Source organism: Sparus aurata, chromosome 12 (assembly GCF_900880675.1).
Source record: "Sparus aurata chromosome 12, fSpaAur1.1, whole genome shotgun sequence".
Taxonomy (NCBI): Eukaryota; Metazoa; Chordata; class Actinopteri; order Spariformes; family Sparidae; genus Sparus; species Sparus aurata.
The window spans coordinates 26,412,324-26,426,561 of NC_044198.1; the positions used below are offsets into that span (position 1 = coordinate 26,412,324).

At 41.9% G+C, this 14,238-nt stretch overlaps 3 protein-coding genes across 4 annotated transcripts in view; 2 read left to right on the top strand and 1 right to left on the bottom strand.

Annotated features, from left to right (window-relative positions):
- The first annotated feature begins 68 nt into the window (after positions 1–68).
- Positions 69–3,456, top strand: tmed2 (transmembrane p24 trafficking protein 2). 2 transcript variants are annotated; one of them, XM_030436465.1, is made up of 5 exons: positions 69–445; positions 1,004–1,196; positions 1,361–1,378; positions 1,713–1,820; positions 1,913–3,456. In XM_030436465.1, the coding sequence occupies exons 1-5, from the start codon at positions 266–268 to the stop codon at positions 2,035–2,037; spliced, it is 624 nt and encodes a 207-aa protein (XP_030292325.1). In that variant the 5' UTR covers positions 69–265; the 3' UTR covers positions 2,038–3,456. The 2 variants fall into 2 exon arrangements, with proteins under 2 accessions (XP_030292325.1, XP_030292326.1); XM_030436466.1 differs by lacking the exon at positions 1,361–1,378 and having other exon boundaries at positions 71–445.
- An 840-nt stretch (positions 3,457–4,296) lies between these two features.
- Positions 4,297–10,679, top strand: ddx55 (DEAD (Asp-Glu-Ala-Asp) box polypeptide 55). Its single transcript, XM_030435581.1, has 14 exons — positions 4,297–4,522; positions 4,601–4,651; positions 5,759–5,845; positions 5,953–6,044; positions 6,253–6,315; positions 6,767–6,916; positions 7,288–7,477; positions 7,563–7,645; positions 7,977–8,108; positions 8,204–8,296; positions 8,859–8,973; positions 9,290–9,458; positions 9,544–9,830; positions 9,931–10,679. Exons 1-14 carry the CDS (start codon positions 4,415–4,417, stop codon positions 10,102–10,104), a joined length of 1,794 nt encoding a protein of 597 aa, XP_030291441.1. The 5' UTR covers positions 4,297–4,414; the 3' UTR covers positions 10,105–10,679.
- The window catches only part of eif2b1 (eukaryotic translation initiation factor 2B, subunit 1 alpha), a 30,502-nt gene continuing 26,421 nt past the window's right edge, over positions 10,158–14,238 (bottom strand). Inside the window, exons 4-9 of the mRNA XM_030435586.1 lie at positions 13,070–13,186; positions 12,063–12,175; positions 11,897–11,965; positions 11,734–11,809; positions 11,158–11,283; positions 10,158–10,357 (exon numbers count right to left, since the gene is read on the bottom strand). Of these exons, the coding sequence (XP_030291446.1) occupies positions 10,202–10,357; positions 11,158–11,283; positions 11,734–11,809; positions 11,897–11,965; positions 12,063–12,175; positions 13,070–13,186 (657 nt within the window). The 3' untranslated portion in view covers positions 10,158–10,201. The remainder of the gene's footprint in view (positions 10,358–11,157; positions 11,284–11,733; positions 11,810–11,896; positions 11,966–12,062; positions 12,176–13,069; positions 13,187–14,238) is intronic.

Sequence of the window (14,238 nt, forward strand, 5' to 3'; positions counted from 1 at the left end):
TGTTGATCTGTCTGAACAGCTGGACGTTCAGCTTCCTGTGCGAGTTTCTGCGCACTCTCTCAGGTTTGACCCTTCCCGCTTGCCGTTTAAGCCCGTACGTGGCAGTCAGAGAGCAGTAACAGCAGCCGAGGCTAATGCGGCTCCTCTCCTGCAACAGTTCACTCATACAAACTGACATCCCGCACTCGGACAGGATTTACTGAAGCGAGGAACTCTCTCTACATCATCAGGCTTGGTGTGACGCTAGCTGTGAAACATTTTAATCATGTTTACCGTGTCGGAGCTGGTCGTCTTGCTGGCCGTCCTGTCTGCCACCGCGTCCGGCTACTTCGTTAGCATAGACGCCCATGCCGAGGAATGCTTCTACGAGCGGGTCAATTCCGGCACAAAGATGGGCCTCATGTTCGAGGTGGCTGAAGGCGGCTTTCTGGACATCGATGTCGAGGTGAAATACCCCACTGAGATACCAAACCAAACACCTAACATGAAGGAATTGATGTGTGTTCTTTAATTGATACCTGCTGACGCTCCTGTTGGACTCGAGGCCTATGCTAACGTTAGCTTGCGCCGTCTGCGTAACAGTTCACGTCAAGTGCAGCTACTTATTGCCTTTAAACAAACTCTCAACGCTAAATATCTTCATTTGTGAACTAAATAATTAAAGAGGAATTATCTGTTCAGCTAACTATCATTAAATGTGCGACGGTGATGATTTAATTATTCATAACAATACAGGAAGTGCAAGGTTAGCAGTCTGTCTGGCTAAGTTATGCTAGCTAACTGTACAGCAAAAACGACGTCCTCTGTCAAAATCAATACACTGGGAGATTTATTGATGCTATCCTCTTCTTACTGGCTTATTGTGGAGATGTTGCTGTGCTTAAAGGTGCCACTGAGTGTTTTGTGTGCACAGATGTTGCTGCCATATGTTACTGCAGTCCCCTCATGCAGCAGTGTGCACTTCATTAAGACATTTGTATTATTATCCTGTCTCCTCTCACAGATAACGGGGCCTGATGGCAAGCAGATTTACAAAGGCGACAGAGAGTCCAGTGGGAAATACTCTGTGGCAGCACACATGGACGGAACCTACAAGTTCTGCTTCAGCAACAAGATGTCAACCATGACACCCAAGATCGTCATGTTCACCATTGATATCGGAGAGGCACCTAAAGGCCAGGACATGGAGACAGAAGGTACGCACACACTGTTTGTGTTGAAATTCATATAGATAAAGAACTTCTACGTCTCACACTGCAGCCTTTTCCCATATGGATCATTCAAACCTGTTTTTCTGTCTGTTATTTCTCTTACGCTGCTGTCTTTTTGACTGTGTTCTGGTGACTCTTCCTCTTTGTAGGTGGTGACAGCTGGGATGGTAGGGCACAGGGCACAGCTGCTCTTGTGAAATAGACTTTTAAGTTTGTGATGCACTGCAGAGTTTTCTCTAACCAGTGTTGTTTCCATAGCATAAACTAATAAAGTGCATTTCTACCAAGAAAGCTGTGATGATTGTGAATGGTTTGACTATTTGCACTGCGACAACACGTAGGATCTATTTATGTCCCTGGTGATAAGACGGCATCACCCGCGACATACGTCACAAAATCGCAAAAACGGTTATGCATGTCATACATACTTCATGCATGTTCCTTGTGCACAGCGACTGGTTTGTCGGCCCGGTACTGATGATCTCTTTTTACCTGTTTCAGCCCACCAAAACAAGCTGGAGGAGATGATCAACGAGCTCGCTGTTGCCATGACGGCTGTAAAGCACGAGCAGGAGTACATGGAGGTCCGCGAGAGGATACACAGAGCAAGTGAGTCAACAAGAGCATGTACCAAGAGCCAGTCAGTTTTGAGCTGTTTGACTGTTATTTCACAAGCTGTCTTCTTCTTCTTTTCTTTCTAGTCAACGACAACACAAACAGCAGAGTGGTGCTGTGGTCGTTCTTCGAGGCTCTGGTTCTCGTGGCAATGACTCTTGGACAGATTTACTACCTGAAGAGATTTTTTGAAGTACGGCGAGTGGTGTAGTGCGCTTACATGATCCCTCTGTGTCCTCCACTGTTTTCTCCAACACCAAGACAGTTATTTACACTCTGGAAATGAGACTGGCAGTTTTGAGTAAAGCCTACATTTGATTGGATCTCAGATGTTTTGTTCTCCTGTTACCCGTTTGGTTTCCTTCTGAAAAATATAATTAGTGTTTGTTTGGAACGAATGGCCAAAATATTCTGGGATAGATGTCAGATTTCCATTAGTTTTTCTTTTGTTTTGTTTCACGGATTCTTTTGTCCAACACTGTTTGATAATTACAGTTACGTACCGATCACTAGCCAGTACAGATTTGCCTGTGTGAATGACTGTGAGGCTCATAATGTTAAGAAAATGCAGGCTAATGAATAAGACGTAGAAATGCACATAAATGGATAGGCATGTGTGGAGTCACCACAGGAGAATGTAGCCCTTATTAAGATATAAATCAAGACTCCTTTCCTATGATTTAAAAATGGCAAACAAGAAAAACAAATGCTTTAGAATTTTCGTCTGGGACGCTGGAGGTTTTGTTCCAGTGTCTGAGCCAAGTCAGACAACGTACTGGCAGATATGTGATATCTGTTCATTGTGTTAATGCTCTCAAAACAACAAATTGCACTCCTGATGGATTCATCTAAATATCTGAAGGATTTACTCTGCAGCTGGTCTTTAAGGGAAACTGTACAGCTTCTAGCTCTGCCTGTTGAATCATAGCGTTCTGTGCCACGGGAGGGGGTTCAGTTGACATCTTTTGCGGTGAAACTACATAGTTCAGAAAATAACAACAGGCGAGGGGTTTTCATGGCCTCAGAGTTCACAAGTTGATTTAATTTTCAAACACTTCATTTAAACTTTTCACTTAGCAGTACGACCCTGAAGAGCTGAGGCAGGCTTGGATTTTAATCTGAACCACTTGGGGTGCAACTCCAAAGTGTAGAGGAATACTGAAATACGTGTTACATGTTGATTGAGGGTGGGTGGGGGGGGTCTGACACCTATTGACTGCTGTGTGCTTTAGTTGCTTCTACAATAGTTATTTTGTTGGGGTCGGGGATTTTAAATTATATGATTGTATACAATTTTGAACTGTTTGTTTTTCTTGGAGCATATCCTGCGACATGCAACTGTGGATGTTTCAGATTAAGATGTTTTACCTTTTTCTATCCGCATATAAGGTAACAAAGTCCAAAAGTCTTTACAGCTGCAACACCGTTATTGTCGCGTGTCACTGAATATGCTCCAGTTTTGTATTAAAAACAATCTTTGGTGAGCTCAGGCAGGTCAACTGCTCTGTACACAGTCTCCTCCTTTTTGTGACTACGACAAAATCTGATAAATGGATCTGTACAAATGTAGAATGGTTGTCTGTGGAAAATGCCCCAGGTTTCATAATAAAGCCAATATTCTGTACAATTACTTGGATGTCTTTCTTAACAGTTGGTAACAGTTTCTTACCGAGCAAGTTTGACTGCAGGTGGAAAACATGAAGCTACACTAAAACTCAAGTAGTGTTTGTTTCTGAGGCACCTGTTTATGCCTTATTCTTTTACGTTTCAGAAGGAAATGTTGTACTTTATTTGACAGATGTAACAGATTATTTACAGAATCACTCATGATGGTTATATAAAATATGGTCAGCAAACTAGAACTTCTAAAATGAGTGTTTCCATTTGATCGTGATTTATTTTTATATTCCGCTGTCTTATTTGACAGATGCAGGTAATAATTTCTGATTCACTTTAGTCAGTTTACACATGACATAAAATGTGGTCGGCTTTAAAATAAGCATCATAAGAATTCCTAAAATTATATGAAAAACTCACAATAGCCATAAAATACTGCTTCTGTTTACTTTTGATAACAGAATTGTTTTAAACTACTTTTGTGGCTCCAGAGGAAGCTACATGCAATCTGATGAATTGCCAGTCAATGTTGCATTGTGGGCAATGTAGGCGTCAGGTTATTAAAAGTAGTCAAGCACCGCACAACTACAACTACATTATAAGAAATACTATCCAGCATGTTTGGACAAAAAACAAACATTAAACGTCATCACAGAGAACACGCGATGCTAACTTCCGGGTTAGCTTAGACTCTAGTTTTATATTAAAAGTTACATTGCATTTAATTTCCATTTCCATCTTATTATTCTTGCTTTTCAAAATAGGATTAAATTAAACTAAATTAAATGATCAACTAACAATAATTTTACTGTTACATGAGTACGCGGAACGATACTCCTGACAGCGCTTCAGTTCCCACCCGGCTTGTAAACATCAGCGCACCCGGAAAGAGGAGCAGCGTGGAGAGAGAGTGAGCTCAGAAGTGGCTAACAACGTTAGCTTCAGACTTCTCTGAACGCTTCACCTCCGACATGGACAACACGACGGACGGCACGTGGGACAGTTTACCTGTCAGACTCAACGAGAAGATTTTAGAAACGCTCGCGGAGCTGAAATTCACACACACGACACCTGTACAGGTAACATGCACACCTCAGCCTGCCTCTCAACAACTGTTCAGTCAACACAGCACCTCACCTGTGATCTGTTCTCCACAGGCTGCGTGTATTCCGCTGTTCATGAGCAACAAAGATGTGGCTGCTGAGGCGGTGAGTGTGAGATTCAACCGAAGTAATAAAGTATTTAAGTAACGCTACGATTGAGGCTTCCGTTACTTCTGTTGCTTAAGTATCTCCACATCAGGATACGTTACACTCACACTACACTACACTTGGGAAGCCGTTATTGTGCTTTCAGGTAGTGCTTCCACCACTTAATTCAACCAGTCAACATAAACAAATCATTTCAGGTGTTTTTAAACGAGTTAAACACACTAATATGAAAGTTTTGGGTTGCCAGGTTGTGACAAACCCTCCTCAAGGATGAAACTGTGGCTGTCTTTTTATTAATTCGTCACTTCTTCAGTAGACTGTGTTATAGTACTGCAACCAACAATATCAATATCGATTAATCTAACTATTGTTTTGATGACCGATAAATATCTCTACACCAGAAAACACCAGCTGACTTGTTTTATTTATTTTAAAATCATTTACAATCAGGGTTGCAGCTCACAATTATTTTCCTTCTCTAAAAACCTCTCATTATTGATCGTTAACTGTATAGAATTAGGGATGCAAGATATGTATTGAACACATAACTGATCGGTACAATAATGGAAAATTTAAATTATCAGCAGCTAGAGAAACGACTGCTGATCAATCGAGCTGATAATATGAAGTCAAATTGCTTTTGTGGACTTAACAAGTGCAGCATGTACACACAGTAGGTGGTGTAATACACCTTTAAACACAGAAGAAGATCAGCAAACACGCTGTTGTCGTGCTCATAACGACAAACTGCTGCATCTATGTAGAGCCTCACATGTCGTCAGTGGTGTGAACGTTATCAAGTATCTGTGATTTTTCTGTCAGATTGCTGATAAAATAAACTAATTTTAAAATGTGCAGCTGTGATTCAACATCCTCTCACACAGTGTCCCGCCCACAACAATATCTGATTTATAATACGTCACAATTAATCTGCAAAGTAACTATATTTATCAAATAAATGCAGTGGAGATGAAGTATAAAGTAGCAGAAAATGGAAAAACTATGTGAAAATTGTTGTCTCGTTGATTTCTAATAATCAGTATCGGCCCTGAAAAAGTCGTATTGATCGACGGCTCCAGTTTACGAAGTGTCTCGTCACTGCAGGTAACTGGAAGCGGAAAGACGCTCGCTTTTGTCATTCCAATCATAGAACTGCTGCTGAAGAGAGAAGAGAAGCTGAAGAAGATGCAGGTGAGGACGAGACTCTTCTGTACATTTTGTAGATAAACTTCTGTTGTGGTGGAGGGGAGGACCGAGGTTTGGATCCTCTGTGGAGGTTTAACTGGTGTCTCCTGCAGGTCGGCGCTCTGGTGATCACTCCCACACGAGAGCTGGCTCTTCAGATCAGTGAAGTCATGGAGCAGTTCATCCAGAAGTTCCCACAGTTTACGTAAGTACAAAGAGCACTGATGAGGACCCAGATCTGAGTATATATCACATATATCATAGTAGTCACGCAATCTGAACTTACAGTCCACCTGCTGACTCACGTCTCAGCAGCTGTTGGCTCAGGCAAAAAGTTGATAGCTCCAGAAAAAGTGAATGAACAAACCTGAATGTTTTTTCAGTATTAAAATGCTTCACGTCTTTGTTTTCAGGCAGATTTTACTGATTGGTGGCAGTAACCCAATAGAAGACGTGGAGAAGTTCAAGGATAAAGGGTATGTGACGGTCACAAGTTGAAAATGTTTTATCAGGAACAATATAATGACATGTTTGAGAGGAATACTTCCATGTTTAAGTCAGTTCCTTGTGTCCCCAGCTTTTATGCTAAGCTAAGCTAACTCGCTGCTTACCCTCGCAAGGCAGCTTTGATTTTTACGGACCCCAACACATGACGTTGTAATTACAGTTTTGCCTCCACGAAAATGGTCATCAAAGCCCTGGAACTTGATTTAGATCCAAGTCCTGCTGTCCAAATGCAGCTTTGGTTGGCATCTTAAATTATTGGACTTCCAGAACACTTCGATAGTTCGATGAGAGTAAAGGAACACAGTCAGTACGGCTTTTTTCAGGGCCAATACTGATGCTGATTATTAGAAATTGAGGAGACTGAAAACTGTCTGCCTCTAGTCTTTAGTTCTTCTGATCACGACTACTTGTGTGTTTCAGAGCGAACATTGTGATCGCGACTCCGGGCCGTCTGGAGGACATGTTCAGGAGGAAGTCCGATGGTCTGGACCTGGCCTGTTCTGTAAAGAGTCTGGACGTGCTGGTTCTCGATGAGGCCGACAGACTACTCGACATGGGGTTCGAGGCAAGGTGAGAAACGAGCTCAGAGTGCAGAGTGAGAGGACATCAACAACCCTGATTCCATAAAATGTAAATACAGTCTTATGGTGAATTTGATGGCAGCAACATGTTTGAAACACGCTTGGACAGGAGCAACAAAAGACTGTGAAAGTTGTGAAATGCTCCAAAAACAGGTGAACAGGTAACAGCTGATAGTTTCATGATCAGGTGTGAAAGAGTTATCATGGAAAGTCTCCCTCGTTCATCAGCAGTAATGGAGTTTCACCACACAATTGTGTAACAGATGTTACTACATGTACTCACGAAACCTTCATCAAACTGTAGCTGGTGAAATGATTTAATTCAGGTTTTATTTAGTCTGTGTGTGTTTGTGTTTCTAGTCTGAACACCATCCTGGGCTACCTGCCCAAACAGAGACGAACAGGCCTGTTTTCAGCCACTCAGACGCAGGAGCTGGAGAAGCTGGTGAGAGCCGGCCTCAGGAACCCGGTCCGCATCACCGTGAAAGAGAAAGGCGTGGCTGCCACCGCCGTCCAGAAAACACCTTCCAGACTCTCCAACTACTACACAGTGAGTGAGCTCGGTCTGAAGCCGGCCTCACATCAACCAGCCCCGAGATAAAATACAGTCACTACAAAAGATGTTGTCATTTCAGATCTGCAGAGCAGAAGACAAGTTCAACAGCCTGGTGGCGTTTTTGAGGCAACACAAGCATGAGAAGAACCTGGTCTTCTTCAGGTACGTTAAAGGACCAGTTCACCCACAAATGTTCTATTATCTATTTACGATGATTCTGATGGAAAGTCAGGTGAAGTTTTGTAGTTCGCAAAACATTTTTGGAGCTTCACAGCGAAACGGTGTTGCAGCATTCTGCCAAACAACTGACTCAACAACCACAGCGTTCGGTCAGAAATTCAGCCCGATTCTAAATTTAATTCTAAAATCAGGGGTTTAATCTCTACAGCTTCTGCTCTGCTTGTACTGTCGCTTGACTTGAAATTGAAAAGATTCTTCGTCAGGTGTGTGATGGAGTTATTGACTGATAGTACTCGCTGTTGCTCCTCCTCAGTACGTGTGCCTGTGTGGAGTACTACGGTCGAGCTCTGGAGATTCTTGTGAAGAAGGTTCCGGTTCACTGCATCCACGGCAAGATGAAACATAAACGCAACAAGATCTTTGCAGACTTTCGAGCCCTGAAAAGGTGAGACTGACTGACTGACTGTGTGAGTACAGGTGCAGTAAATCTGATTGGCTCTCTGTGACTAATTAAAAAATTTTCTCTGTGTTTTGTCTCAGTGGGATCTTGGTGTGTACAGATGTGATGGCCAGAGGCATCGATATCCCCGATGTTAACTGGGTGCTGCAGTACGATCCTCCCAGCAGCGCCAGGTAACGTCTCTGAAACCGACGTCACTGGGTCAAATTAGTAAAGATGTATTTCTAATAACAACGCCTAATAGCTTTGTACTGTGGTGTTTAATGGAGTCAGCATAGTTGTCTTACTAGTGTCGATCATTTCCTTGAGTAATTAGTTGTTTGATCTATGAATTGTAAGAAAAAGTGAAACATGTCGATCAGTGTTTCCTAAAGCCCAAGATGTCGTCCTCAAACGTCTTGTTTTGTCCAAAAACTGGAAGATATTCAGTTTACTGTCATAGACGAGGAAAGAAACAAAAAATATTCACAATTAAAAAGCTGGAATCTGAGATTTTTGACTTTAGATTGTCTGAGTGTTAAAATAGTTGGCAGTTACTTTAATAGTTGATAACTAAGTGATTATTTGACGAGCTGTGACCCAGTGAACAGTGTGGCTCGTTGATGTGATGTACAGATAAATACTTGTGAGGAGATTCATTCACTTTTTTGCAGACTATGAATAATTAAAATAAGACATTTTGTATTGTTTGTCTTTGCTCATTTACGTTCCTTTGTTTCGTCTCGTTTGTCTCAGTGCGTTCGTACATCGATGTGGACGTACCGCTCGAATCGGCAACCAGGGCAACGCCCTCGTGTTCCTGCTGCCAATGGAGGAGTCCTACGTCAACTTTCTGTCCATCAACCAGAAAGTGAGTTCTTTTTCATATTTTGTTCAATAATTTTCCCTCGAGTATCCCTAACATTTCTTCCTATTCCTACTCGACCTGACCTGAAGTTGTTCCTCGAGCTGCAACAATTATTCGATCAGCTGTCACGTACTAAAAGAATCGCCAACAATTTAAATTATTTAATAATTTAAAGTCAAAATACTGATTCCAGCTTCTTAAACGTGAATATTTTCTGGTGTCTTTCGCCCTGTGTGACACAAACTAAACTTCATCATTTTCTGACCTTCTATTGATGGAATAATCTTTCATAAATAACTAAATAATTTAATTTCTTCAGTGCCCGCTCCAGCAGATGCCTCCCGTGAATGATGTTGTGGACGTGCTGCCCAAAGTGCAGGCCATGTCTCTGGCTGACCGCGCCATGTTTGACAGAAGCATGAGGGCCTTCGTCTCGTACGTGCAGGCCTACGCCAAACATGAATGTAGCCTCATCTTCAGAATCAAAGGTAAGAAACAAACCGCCACTTTACATTTCAGATTCAGTTCTGTCGTATGCATGAAGTAAAAACTGTGCTTCTCTTCTTCTCCTAGATCTGGACTTTGCCACCCTAGCACGCGGCTTCGCCCTCCTCCGCCTGCCGAAGATGCCCGAGCTGAGGGGGAAAACGTTTCCTGATTTCACCGAGACGACCGTGGACACAGACACCATCCGCTACAAGGACAAGAACAGGGAGAAACAGAGGCAGAAGATGCTCGCAGAGCCGAGAGAAGAGACGCGTTTTCCCAGAAAGAACTTCATCAAGAATAAGTCCTGGTCGAAACAGACCACCAAGAAGGTTCGCAGGAGAAAGATGGCTGCCAAGAGGAAGCACAACGAGGTATTTCCACTCAGTGACCGTGAGATGTGATGATTAGACAAAGAGCATCAGTGGGCGGGATTTAACCTCAGCTCTGTTTTTGTCTTGTGTGTGTCTGCAGGGTTCAGACGTGGATGAGGAAGACATGAAGGAGCTTTTAAATGACACTCGCCTCCTCAAGAAACTCAAGAAAGGGCAAATCAGCGAGGAGGACTTTGAGAAACAGATAACAAACGAGCCGAAGTCGAAACACAAAACAGGACTGTCACACGGCGGCTCGGAGGACAACGCATGATCCAACAGCTGTGTTCAACTTGGTCAACATTCAATTAAATCCAACTCCTTGGACTTTGTTCTGACGATGCATTTTTATTGAGAATGGTGAGGCACAGTTATAAATAAAGCTTGATGAGTTCATCGCTGACAGCTGACGGGGTGAGGACTCCCAGGTCAGTGAAGAGGAGGGTGATGAGGGAGGGAGGCGTGTAATCGATCATGGGATGCTCCTCTGACAGGTTCTGTACCGTCTTCAGGGTGTCTGCTTTGTACTGTGGAGGCGAGAAGAAGACGTGGAAAGGAATATTTCAAAATAAAGCAGAAATAGTCTCAACATTTCATTCTCAGACATCATACGAGGGGCGTAATGATTCTCCAATCCATGCTTCAGTGTTTTTTTTGTGAAGGCCAGGATTAAATAAGAAAAATGTGAAGAACATTTTATTAAATCAACGTCAGTGTTTAATAAAATCAAGAATATTTAAGTAGATTAACTCTCTAAACATGAGTGATACTATATTAGGTTGTAGGGACGTAACGATATACGTAATATCGCAATAAACACATATCTTGATAACGTCTGCCAACATATAATTAATGCTTGTAAAGTTCATGGATCTTACACGATGTATCAGTATGAATGCATTCTACTGTCGCTCCTTGTTAGTGTATTGTTACGTTTTAACAGCAGAGGGCGCAATCATACGGCTCAAGGGGACAAATTATTACAGAGAGCTGAAGTCGCGCCCCTTCTGTTGGACCCCATGGGACCTTATTTTCGAGAAAAAATACATATGGCAGGACTGAAGAGGGACAAATAATCTTTTGAATTGTGTTTTCAAGTCAATACAGTCGCAGTTTCTCGTAATGAAAGAACAATGTTATGTAGTTTGTGTTAAAGCGCTCAGTGAACTACATCGCCTCACTCGACACCAACATGACCGCCAACTGTGCTCAGAAAAGGTAGTTATAAAAAGATGAAAATCACAATAAATCTGGTCCATCAGGGTAACCGTGACTCAACACTGTGGATGTTTGCACCACGGCTTCAGTCGTAGTTTCAGTATCTCACCTTGAATTTATCGGGCACGTCCTGCTGGTTGAGCGGATACAGGCGGACGAATTTGAAGCTCTCCGCCACGACGTAGAAGGGCTTGTTGTGAGCTTTAGAGCACACGGCCATCTGGTACGTGCCGATCTGTAAACATGAAGGAGAAACAGTGAGATCTCCTTAACACAAGCAACTGATGCTGCTTTCACAAAGAGTTAAAGGAGCAGTATGTAGATTTGGAGACAAAATGATAATGAGAAGAGAAAGATCTTTACGGACTGACTCAACTAAATTTACAATCTCACTGTTTCCAGGACTGCATACACAAACTGACCTTAAAGAACAACACAATTTATACTGTTTTACTGTTGTTTACATGTGGCGGACCCTGCCACCTTTCTAGCTTCAGTGTTCTTGGGCCATATTTTCCTCTGAGAACAGCTTGTTTATTCACTTATGGAACAAATACACATGTCTGAGTTATTATTTTGGATTTTATGGTGTATTTTAAAGAGTCAGACTCTAACTGAAATTATTCAGGATCACCGCTGTTCATTTAAAGAGATGCTGGACCTTGACGCTTCACTGAAAACTCACCTTATTGATGATCCCTCCGCTCTCAACAACCCCCTCTGCACCGACAATCACCAGGTCTACTTTCTCCAAGACGTACCTGTAAAGAAAAAAGAGATTAAAACACTGAAAAAACTCTCGCTGCCAACATATGACACAGGTTTTTCTTTTAAACTCAAATATTTACCCCACAGCTGCATCCAGAACCACTGTTACTGGAACATTGAGTTTCCTCAGGGCCTCTGCCATCTGCCGCCTGAATACAGAAAGCATGAATAAAAAAAGGATGAATTGAATGAGTGTGCGTCCCCTCGGAGTAGAACGAGGACACTTCACGGACAGTATTCACTCACCCAGCTGAGTCGGGCTGCGATTCAGTCACATAGACAGAGAAGCGTTTCTTCTCAGCTGCAGCCTTTTCCAGCACCCTCAGGACGACTCTGGAGTACGAGTGAGTCAGGATTTTCTGTCGGAGAGACATTTGGGAACACAAGGGAAAGTCACAGAATCGCCTAAATACTGTAAATATAAAGGGTGTATTGTACGTGTGCCAGCATCCAAGCTTAAAAATCACTGGCCATCTCACAGCTGCTCACAGCTGCGTGTCTTTCTGGAGGATAACATTCGGTGTCAGGAGTCAAATTTCAAATTGCTGCTGTGGGCGACAACTTCAACCCACAGGAGCTGTACTCCTCGTTGATCTATCCAAGGCTTTTGTTACATCTGATGATAACATCTGGATAAAGAAGTTGTAAGACCTTCGTTTCCAATGGTGTCAAATCAAGTCCTCAAATGTTTGGTGAGGTGTCCCTCAAGGATCAATATCAGGCCCACTTCTATTTACTACAGACATTACTGTTGTAGAGTTGTGACGATTAATCAATAACTCAATTTATGAAAGCAACTATTTCATTGATGGTAAACTTGTAACATTTTACAAATACAGTAAACTGTAACCAATAAATGCTTCTTCAACACCCACTTCCCAGATTCCCTTAAACTTAAGACACAGAAGCAGACGGGCTGCAACACTTCTGACAAGAAAAGAAACAACTAAATGTTTTGAATTTAATGCCAAATATACAAGAAGGCACAAATGATTAAGAAATTTGCTACAGCTGTTTGGCAAAGTTTGTTAAGGTGCTCCGAATGCAGCAATTCATACAATTGCACAATTTGATAAGGGAGTCTGGTGATGGATGACAGTGAACCACATGGAAATCAGACAGATTTATTGCCTGTTGTTGTTATACACTGTGGCCACATGCAGCCCAGACCACCACTGAATGTGGTCTGACTGATCAGATCTCTTGATCTCAATAATATGTTAATATAATATGTTTGTAAAACAAATACTCACAGCGCCGTCTTTGATGAAGGTGTGACAGAGCTTTGCAACCTTGGTCCTGGACATCGAGATCTTCTCTAGAAACAGTTCTCCTCTCTCCTCCATCACCTTCTTACAGCGAGACAGATCCTAACAGACGGACAGACAGAAGTTTTTTCAGGGCAGACACAAATTAATGTTCCCTCGGGTTCTCCTGCAGTGTTTCCTCTATGACTGTACAGGTTTTTTTTATAACTGATAGAATCTCAATTATGTGTAGGGATGTTTTGTCGCTTATGCCGTCAGCATAAGCAGCCCGTTAAAAGAGGACCATCCCAGAGGGTTTTCATTGAAAAGATGTGCTTGATGCTCATATGGGTTCAGACCACCACGCTGCAGCCTTTCAGGCCCATGCAACTTTGATTAAAGGTTAGATTAAGCCTAATGATTTTATTTAAGTGATATCATTCAGCAATATAGGCCTAAATGATTTTTGATGTAAATGTTTGTTATTGCTGTATTTTGCGTCTCATCTGTTCAGGATTTTTTCGGTGGGTACCACCTGGCCTGAAAAAAAAAAAAATTCTAGTGGAAACACTGTCCTGATTTGATCAAAGATGAGAAAATGTATTTCAAACAAGTTGGTATTAACAACCACTGCTCACTGTGACAGACTGAACCACCAGTAGATCAAGCAAACGTGTCCCAAAAAGCTTCTCTTTGATTTACTGATGAAAAGTTCTCAGGTTTTTAAAAAACTATTGGCAAAATCACACAATACTGAGAAATGTTTCGCTGCCACCAACCAAAATCTGTAGAGTTTTTTTGCATATTAAAAAAAAAAAAAATCACAAGATTCCACTTTTCATTCAACTGTTAAAACTCCTAGGTTGGGAACCACTGCAATGAACTAGCTTCACCTTGAGCAGCTTCAACAGTAAAATGTACAGTATATATATATATGTCCTGTGTTGAACTACCAGCTGCTGTTTCTTGACGCAATATTGTATTGTTGTATTGTATAATGATCAATAAATGATCTTAAGCCTTTACACACTGATGCATCTGTTTCAACAATCTAATCTCACTTTAGATACTTTCAAGTGCAGTTTGCTGATAACATATCACTTATTCTAAATGCAGGACTTCTAAAGTTTTTTTGAAAGATTTTTACATTGTTGTATTTGTACTTAAGTTAAGTA

Bases quoted from the DNA above. Each gene is read 5' to 3' on its own strand.
- ddx55 (XM_030435581.1), top strand. From the start codon at position 4,415: ATGGACAACACGACGGACGGCACGTGGGACAGTTTACCTGTCAGACTC. The intron at 4,523-4,600 runs GTAACATGCACA...TGTTCTCCACAG, and splicing joins CACACACGACACCTGTACAG to GCTGCGTGTATTCCGCTGTT. The intron at 4,652-5,758 runs GTGAGTGTGAGA...TCGTCACTGCAG, and splicing joins AAGATGTGGCTGCTGAGGCG to GTAACTGGAAGCGGAAAGAC.
- tmed2 (XM_030436465.1), top strand. From the start codon at position 266: ATGTTTACCGTGTCGGAGCTGGTCGTCTTGCTGGCCGTCCTGTCTGCC. The intron at 446-1,003 runs GTGAAATACCCC...CTCCTCTCACAG, and splicing joins TTCTGGACATCGATGTCGAG to ATAACGGGGCCTGATGGCAA. The intron at 1,821-1,912 runs GTGAGTCAACAA...TTTTCTTTCTAG, and splicing joins CGAGAGGATACACAGAGCAA to TCAACGACAACACAAACAGC.